At 39.3% G+C, this 8,997-nt stretch overlaps 1 protein-coding gene across 11 annotated transcripts; it reads right to left on the minus strand.

The window, feature by feature from the left end:
• Positions 1–297: 297 nt before the first annotated feature.
• Positions 298–8,987, minus strand: pih1d2 (PIH1 domain containing 2). 11 transcript variants are annotated; one of them, XM_048562058.2, is made up of 6 exons: positions 8,880–8,961; positions 8,311–8,533; positions 4,869–5,124; positions 4,039–4,162; positions 2,928–3,463; positions 298–1,318 (listed from the first exon to the last, which is right to left on the minus strand). In XM_048562058.2, exons 3-6 carry the CDS (start codon positions 5,049–5,051, stop codon positions 1,184–1,186), a joined length of 978 nt encoding a protein of 325 aa, XP_048418015.2. In that variant the 5' UTR covers positions 5,052–5,124; positions 8,311–8,533; positions 8,880–8,961; the 3' UTR covers positions 298–1,183. The 11 variants fall into 11 exon arrangements, with proteins under 11 accessions (XP_048418015.2, XP_048418018.2, XP_048418019.2 ...); XM_048562061.2 differs by having other exon boundaries at positions 8,281–8,533; XM_048562062.2 differs by having other exon boundaries at positions 8,311–8,422; positions 8,871–8,961.
• Between the last annotated feature and the right edge of the window lie 10 nt (positions 8,988–8,997).

Consider the following 8,997-nt stretch of genomic DNA (forward strand, 5'->3'; position numbering starts at 1 on the left):
AAAATTCATCTAATTCATGTAACCATATTGAATTTTTGAAGTGGGGTAACAAAGCAATGTTTTAAATCTTAAAGCCGCCGTATTGGGAAATGTTGGCTTTAAGTTTGTAGCATAACTCACGTGGCAAATATTTGGTTTATTTTGCATGTCATAATTGAATTAAACCAATGGGCGTACAAATTAGGAGCAGAAGGTATACACGTAAACATAAAAGCAAAATACTGTAGATATTGGAAGTCTGAAAAAGACTTCTAGTTGACCCAAAACACTCCAAAGAAGCTACTTGAGATGCTAATTTAAGCAGTTTTTATTGTAAACATACACATTACATGGTCTCACAGAACAGGTTGCAACCCTCTTCAGTGGGATTGTCAAATTTAGTTTGAAATTTTCAAGAATTATAACAAGGTTCATTTATATTAGGTTAATTTCATTCTAAGTTGCATGCATATTGTAATTAAATTTGAATAATCTCTACTTTTCAGTTATTTCTTTCTAGGGAAGTAATGATAAACTGGTATTAAATTCTTGTTAGACCACATGTGCATACTGCATTGTGCTTGGTCATTACATTATAGAAGATGGTAATGGCAAGAACTCAAAAACAATTTGTGAAGATGATAGATGAAGTATGAGGTTTGTCTCTATTTGGAGAGGATGATGAAGGTAGAGCCTTTTCATTGAAAAGAGAAAGCCAAGAGATGTTCCAGTGGAATTTTGTTTTAAATATGTGCATCTACATTAAGTTGGTACAAAGGCAGATGGGTTACCGTTTGTTGTCAAGGGCAATACTAGAAGCCATCAACATTAAGTAGTCAAGAAATCAGATTGGGTGTACAGGATTTGTCATGACAGAATAGTTGAGGCAAATAGCACAGGTGCAGTTATGTAGAAATTAATAGGCACATAAGGGAATAGAAGGTTATGGTGTTAGATGAGGAAGGATTAGAGGAGGCTTCAGTACTGGGTGAACACATGGACTAGTTGGACTGAAAAAGGATGTATTGTGAAATGTATGTTTTATACATATGTAAATTAGAATGTTTGTTTTATCCAATTTTTCATCCAGTTATAATCTGTCCTTTTCAAATGACAGTCAGTAGACAATTTGCTTAAATTTAGTACTGCTCTGTTTTAATTAAATGTAAAACATATATATTTCATTGAGAGAGAGATTTAATAGTTATTTGATAGGCATCTCCACAGACAGGATGTGAGACTTTTTGTTGAATTTTGCAGTGACACTGTCTTCACTAATCGTTTCAGGTAGATCAAGCTGCAGTCTGTATTTCTCGGCTACATCAATAACAAGGTCATCCTGTTTTGGAGACAAACATACATAAGTTGTCAAAACTTGAATTAGCTTTTCACAAAATATAGAATACATATTAATTTCAAATTAGGTTCCTTTTATTCCATATGTATATATTTTGGGGTGGTAAAAAGCAGTTTGTAGATCAAATAATGTATACCTTCACTCTTGTTGAGTGAGAAAAGGCCGTTTTGTGCCCTAGGTCCATCTCTTTCACAGGCCATTTGCTGTTTTCACCATCATGGACAGTGCACAGCGCACAGCACAGTTTTGTGGCTTATGACACATAAGCCATTGGGCCAAAACATCGACAATTAAAATGCAATTTTAATTGGGTTAGCCAGCCCCGAGACAATGACTAATCCAATTACTGGATGAACAACGCAATATAGTTTGTAAATATTGAGTAAGATGGTTCATCTATAAATCAGAAATATACGAGACTAGAAAACACTGTTCTATGTAGCAAACTGTAAATCAAAAACATCTCTCAAACATTTTACTGTTTATTTACTAAATGCTGAATTAGTGCAATAAATATACATTCAAAACTATATTTTATTTTCCCTTTTGTAATGTTTCATACCGTGTCTGAGGAGAAATGCTGTACAATTGCTCCCATTGTTTCTACCACTGGTGCTTTAAGCCAGTGAATGAGTGGAATTTTTCTGTAGTTAACATGGTGGATGATGTTACTGTTGGAAAACTGAACATTTCCATTTCCTGCTACTAGTGTTGCAGCAAGCAGAGTGGGGGAAAAAAACAACACTCTCTGCATTGGTGATGTTTCCCCCACTCTGCCGCACCCTACTTTTGAGTATTAGTATGACAATTTCCCATTTCTTTCCCCCCCCTCCAACAATCAACCACAAGATTGATTGAGATTGGTAATCAGAGTTGCTTTTGTAGTCTGCACGTAGAAGCTTTTGGATCCAATATGTCTGTCAATTTAAATAATAAGCAGGTGCTACCCTAGTCAGATTACTACATAGCGCAGAATTGTTTAGCCTCATTTCAAATGAGAAACATACTGCCGGTTTGATCTGAATTTGAACTGAGATCTTGGAAGTGATAAGTTTGGTTTAATCTATAGTGTCAACAAACATTCATGTCTGTTTAGTTTTCCAGTCTAGCCCTCTGCTTGTATATCCATACAGCTACATGTTTTGAATGACCAATTTGGGCTAAATCCGTGCCCTTTTAATGCACAGACTGTGTACAGTTGGATCATGTAGTCTGTTGCAATTTTGGTGTCACAACTGCCCTTTTTACAAATCAACAAACATTTTTTGTCTTAATAAGATGCTATAAAAGTCTAAACCAGAAATATTTCACATGCTGAATTACTTTCTTTGTGTACATAGATTGTTAGGAAGATGTAGCATCCATTGTTTCAACAATGATATGAATTACTAATTAATCTGACTTCATGTTAAGTGGCAAGAAATATTACGTAGGCCATTGGGAAAGCTTTCTTCCTCCATGAGTTTTGTCTTGTTTGTATGAATGAAGAAATGAATTTAGTCTATGGTGTTCCAAATCAGTAATTCATGATACTGTTAGACAGATTGTTAAATCAGTGTTCATATCCGACCACCCTACCACCAGCATATACCTTTGAAACACTGAGATCACATTCTTTGACAGAGAACACTCCAGGCAGCTCTACCGTCAATTGAACTATTTTTGCCTTTGCGTTTTCATCTTTAATGAGCAATAATTCATACTTTGGACTCTCTACTTTAATGCCACTGTCAAATTCTGTACTTGAAATCTCTTCAATGAGTCCTTGTTTCTTAGGATGTTTGATATCACTCGGCAAGCAAATTGGGGTATTATTTTCTTCATTTTCCTCGTCTGCTGATTTCAGCATTGCTAGTTTCTGAAGCAATGAGACACCACTGTCTCCTGATGACATTTGCTTGGCAGTTTGCATAGTGTCAGCCTCTCCTGTCAGTCGTCGCTTCATCTGTTTTTTACTTCCTTTTAGTTTGCCTTTAAGTAGGGTGTAAGAGTGCGATATTTGTACAGAATGCTGCTCTTCGATATATTTTATAGCTAAACGAATCAATTGGTCCTTTTCCACAGGATCTTCATCTCCTTTCTTAAGAACTTCTGGGTTGTATGCAACGTCGGTAATTGAATAAATCTCTGCAGAGGGAAGAAATGAATCAAAAAAAATAAATAGTCAAAGTAACTTTCTCCTCTACAGCAAGATGAAAGAACAATTCCTGTGTTTTGGTCGGTGCATATCATTGCCAAACTTTAGGGACATGGGTGACCAAAGCCCAGCTTATTGCAAATGCTGTTGTCTTCTGTAGATGCCACAAAGCGAACCAGAGTGAAAGAAAATTATGCCCTGAATTTATGTTGTGCTCTCAGTATATCCTCCACAAACACCTAAAAATGTATGACTTTCAAATATGCTGACTGTCAGGCAAAAATGGCCAGTGTTTTCCAAGCAAGAAAATTCCATAAACAGCAATTTTGCTGGTGGTTCAAAGACTGACATTACCCAGGTCATTGGAAGAATTATTTGCATTAAGTACCATTGCATGTCCTTGATTAATGGAGATTCCCTATCCTAGTCTGTATCCATTGATCTTGTCTGGAATGAATATACGCATGAGTGACCGATGCAAAGCTGTTATCTGTCAAATAATTTTGTGATGTCAAATGCCACATATTAACATTTCAATAAATAATAACCTTTTCTCACCACCTACCTGTGCCCTCTAATGTTTCTTCCAACCTCCCCCCTCCAAGAGGCACTGGATCTGATTCTGACTTTGGAGCAGGGACCTTACTCCAGGTGCAAAGATTTACATACAGTAGCTTCTCATTCAGTTCCTAGGAGAGAGAAATTCAATGATTGCTCATTGACAGTTGTGTGAGCTTGCAATGGAAAGGCTTTCTGCAGAATTAACAAATGTGCAAAGATGGAGTACAATTCAAGTTGTAAAATGTTTTGAAGTCTCTGTAGTGCTCATCTTTTATGTAAAAATTGAGATATAAACTATTTGAGTCAAACATTCTAACTACTATAATCTAATTTTGTTGAATCCGCTTATCCCAGTTTGGATTTTGTAGATGGCACAAAGATTTTGAGCACAATCTAAATCTAAAAATCTGAAATCTATTTCCTGCAAGTAAGCAGAAAAATCTGCCTGCATCCTAGCTAACATGCATCCTTCAACCCACACCATCAGAAACAGCTTATTCAGCCATTTTCATTTGCTGTTTGTGGCATTTTGCCATGTGCAAATTTGCTGCTGTGTTTGACTATATAACTTTGGTTGCAATGTACTTCAGGACATCCTGACAGGATGGGAACATTTATTTACAAATAGTGTGTGTACTCCTGTTTTTAAAGTTGATCATTATTGTCATTGAGTATATGCAGGTTCTGCAGGTAGCAAGTTTGGACTAATTTTCTAAATATTCAATTTAATTCAGTTTTCATCAAAATCTAGCAGGTTAAAGAGGTAACTAAGAGTTCTTGTGCCACACGCAATAGTATAAAAACATCAGGCACTAAACCTGACAGATACTGTACCAATATTCTTGTCTGAAAGCAGATGTAAGCCTCTGGTGGACTGAACTGCTTCATTCCCTCTTCTAAGTGATGCTGGATAAATTTTCGATATGCTTCGGGGCTGTTTTCAGACATATCATCCAGCAAACTCCATAGTTGATTTACCTGTTGCAACATCTCCTTTTCACACTGTTTAGTTGCCATTGCTACTGCGAATTCAAATGGTTAAAGTCTTTCTTAAAACTGTATACTGGAAGGGCTTGGTAGGGCAGCTGTTCTGCAACAAAGTAAAAATTACACAATGTTATAGATTTGATTTTTTTCCATCAGAAGGCAGACTTCGGTATACCTTATGCCATAAACAGGGCAAAGACCTAAAAGAGTCATCAATGTTATTTGCATGCATACACCAGGAAAATTTCAAATGAATCTTGCATTTTTCAATACTTTTGACTCCATTATTTCACCACAAGATTATTTCAAATGGTTTTCACCCTAAAATATTTAAATCTCACTGTGACTCATGTTTGATGTGGTATTTGGGTTTACATTTTCTGCAATATTTAATGCTTTATTTAATTTGTTGCCTCACCTTTAAGATTGAGACATTGTAAGTGGCTCTTTGTGCCCTTCTGATTTCTGACCAATATATAATATGATTCTCTGTGGCAGAGCATGAATTTTGATCTGCTAATTTGGGAAGAATGCAGGAAAGTATGCCATATTCCAGAAAGTTGGCTGAAGAAGGGGGATATAACTAGAGCCAGTATTTACATATTTGTACAAGCATTTTGTCACAGATGCACATTACAAACATACATGTCAAAGTGCAACATTGTTTCAATCTGCTCCTCTTTGTAGGGGTGTAATTGAATCCCTAGCTAATGTTCAGAATTGCATAGTGTTTGCCAAATTGGCCTTTATTTCAAGAGAGTTTGAGTACATAAATAAAGATATTTGCAGCAACTGTATACATCCTTGGTGAGACCACAGCTGAAATGTTGTGTACAGTTGTGATCATTTTTCCTAAGGTAGGATATAGTTATTATAAAGGGATTGCAACAAATGTTCACCAGACCAATTCCGAGGATTGTGTTATAAAGAGTTTGTGGACCTTGGGTCACTTGGGTCTATGTTCTGTAGTGTAGAAAAATGAAAAGTGTTCTCGCTGAAGCTTTCAAAATTCTTAGCTGAACAGGATAGGTGCAGGATGGATGGTTGCCCTGGGTTGCGGGTCTAGAACCAGAGCGGGGGTGGGGGGGGGGGTCACACTCAGAAGAAGCTGGCCATTGAGCACTGATGAGGATGAATTTCTTCATTCAGAGGGTAGTCTGACTGACTTAAGCATTCTCTGCCCCCAAGGATTACAGAGTCTGTTATTATATATATTCAAGACAGTGACTGATAAGTTTCCAGATATTTTAAAAACTTCAAGTGACATGAGGACAGTATGGCATTGAGGTAGCAATCAGCCATGATCTAGTTTACTGGCAAAGTAGACTCAAGGATTTGAATGACTTGTAGTTAAGAAAGTGGAGTTGAGACAAGATTGGCTATGACCGTATTGAATATAGACAGCTTTAAGGAGCAGTAATCTACTTCTGTTTCTATTGTTATGTTTTTAACAAAGAATAATGTTTTCTAATAATTATTATATCTTCCCAAACTGCTCCCATTAATACCTTGAAACGATCAAATTAAACCATGTCTTAAGCTTCTAAATTCCAGAGAATACAACTTGTAATTTCCCTTTGTAATTTAATCATTGGAGTCCAGATATTATTCTATAAATTCAAGCTACGCTCTTTTTCCCAAAAAAAATTCTGCCTGAAGTGTGTTGACCAGAACTAATCAGTCTAGGCCAGAAACGTCAGCTTTTGTGCTCCAAAGATGCTGCTTGGCATGCTGTGTTCGTCCAGCTGCACACTTAGAATACAAGATAACAACCAACCAGGAGTTTGTAGAGCTAAAGAACAGCTTTTACCCCTTTGTACATTTCATTAGCCTTTTTGATTATTATCTGTACTTGTTCTAAGCAGTGAATTGGGTAAATGTAAATCTTTGGGTAAATGTTAAAATCATAATTTAAATATTATAGAATGCATGTGAAAATTAGCTTAATGCAAATCCTTCACAATCCAGGCACTATTACTTTGTACTTTGTTATAAAGATTAATCAATGTGTTCTTTGTACTGCTTTCTCTGTTATCATTGTGGTGGATCTCTGGGGCAGTTGTGCCCTAGATCAGCGTCAATGGCGATTGCTAGAAGCTAGGCAGTTAACAAACAATTTCTAAGAAGGTACAGCTACTGATTATAATCTCTTACATCATTAACAAGGCATACCAGATTTGGCATAAGCTCTTTACAATATAGTTTTCTCTAAAATCCTCTGTCCTAATTCACCTTGTTTGTTCCTTGAGGTTGTGAAATAATTCTCATTCCTATTCTAACCACGCGTGACATTTTTCCATAACCACCCTTGCCTGCCTTGTGGAGAGACCACTCTCTCCATGACACCCTTGTCCACTCCACACTCCCCTCCAACCCCACCACACTCGGCACCTTCCCCTGCAACCGCAGGAAGTGCTACACTTGCCCCCACAACTCCTCCCCTCACCCCCATCCCAGGCCCCAACATGACTTTCCATATTAAGCAGATGTTAGCCTGCACATCTGCCACTGTGGTATACTGCATCCACTGTACTCTGTGTGGCTTCCTCTACATTGGGGAAACCAAGCGGAGGCTTGGGTACTGCTTTGCAGAACACCTCCCCTCGGTTTGCAATAAACAACTGCACCTCCCAGTTGTGAACCATTTTAACTCTCTCCTCCCATTCTTCAGATGATATGTCCATCCTGGGCCTCCTACAGTGCCATAATGATGCCACTCAAAGGTTGCAGGAACAGCAACTCATATTCCGCTTGGGAACCCTGCAGCCCAAGGGTATCAATGTGGACTTCACAAGCTTCAAAATCTCCCCCTCCTCCACCGCATCCCAAAACCAGCCTAGCTTGTCCCCGCTTCCCTAACTTGTTCTTCCTCTCACCTATCCTCTCCACCTCAAGCCGCACCTCCATTTCTCACCTACCAACCTCATCCCCCTTCCTTGACCTGCCTCTCCTCCCTGGACTGACCTGTCCCCTCCTCATCCATACCCTCCTCTCCACCTATCTTCTCCTTTATCCATCTTCAATCTGCCTTCCCCCTCTCCCTATTTATTTCAGAACCCTCTTCCCCATCCCCCTCTCTGATTGAAGGGTTTAGGACCGAAACGTCAGCTTTTGTGCTCTTGAGATGCTGCTTGGCCTGCCGTGTTCATCTACCTTCACACTTTGTTCTCCTGAATTCCCTGACTGGATTAGTGAAGGTGGAGCCTTTGTTCTGGGTGTGATGGTAATTAGACCATAAGGTTTCCTTGGTGATACACACCATCAACAAGCACCGCCAGAGGAATCCCACCTGCGCTCTGACTGGCTCCCTGCCAACCAGTCACTTGCGGACAATTCGTTTCGAGCCAATCAGAAGCAGAGGGATCGAGATGTGCTCTCCTGATAGGTGAAACGTTGGTCCACTGAGGAAACAGCAAAAAGTAGGAAAGCCCGAAATTCAAAACATAAAGGTTTCCTCTAAACCTGAAGCAATTTCAAACCGCTCTGGCATCTCGCTGGTAATGTCCTTGCCTCTGGGAAAGAAGAACCTGCATTTAAGTCCTACCTTGTCCGGAGTTGGGTCACACGACCCTGAAGGGAATCATAGGGCGGGAGGATGCCATTCGGCCCGTCTCCTTCCCCCGTACTGGTGCTATCACCCGGTGCCAACCTCCTGCATTCCCCCCCCCCCACATCCCTTCAACACGTTTCTATCCGAATAATGTCTCAGTAAATATTGACTCGGCAGTTCCAGACCCTAACTACTCGCTGTCTGAAAAATGCCGCTTCCCCCGCCCCACTTCCCCCTTACTTCATTTACCCATCGTTTATTTTAAGAAAAGAAACCGGTTGGTTAGAAAATGCACAAACAAATGTCACCGAAGATCATCCTTCATCGCGGAGGACGGCGCCGAGGTTCAGCCGTTTCGAGCCGAAGCGCCTCCGTTGCCCCGGCAACTCGTCGCGACCTTCGACCCGGAAGGTGTCTCCGCAAAAG

Source organism: Stegostoma tigrinum, chromosome 32 (assembly GCF_030684315.1).
Source record: "Stegostoma tigrinum isolate sSteTig4 chromosome 32, sSteTig4.hap1, whole genome shotgun sequence".
Lineage (NCBI taxonomy): Eukaryota > Metazoa > Chordata > Chondrichthyes > Orectolobiformes > Stegostomatidae > Stegostoma > Stegostoma tigrinum.

What these genes read in the sequence shown, in the direction of transcription:
- pih1d2 (XM_048562057.2), bottom strand. Translation starts at nt 5,051, where the DNA reads ATGGCAACTAAACAGTGTGAAAAGGAGATGTTGCAACAGGTAAATCAA. An exon ending in AGAAACATTAGAGGGCACAG is followed by an intron (nt 3,464 to 4,038) that starts GTAGGTGGTGAG and finishes TTCCCTCTGCAG; the next exon opens with AGATTTATTCAATTACCGAC. An exon ending in GTGATCTCAGTGTTTCAAAG is followed by an intron (nt 1,319 to 2,927) that starts GTATATGCTGGT and finishes TCTCCAAAACAG; the next exon opens with GATGACCTTGTTATTGATGT.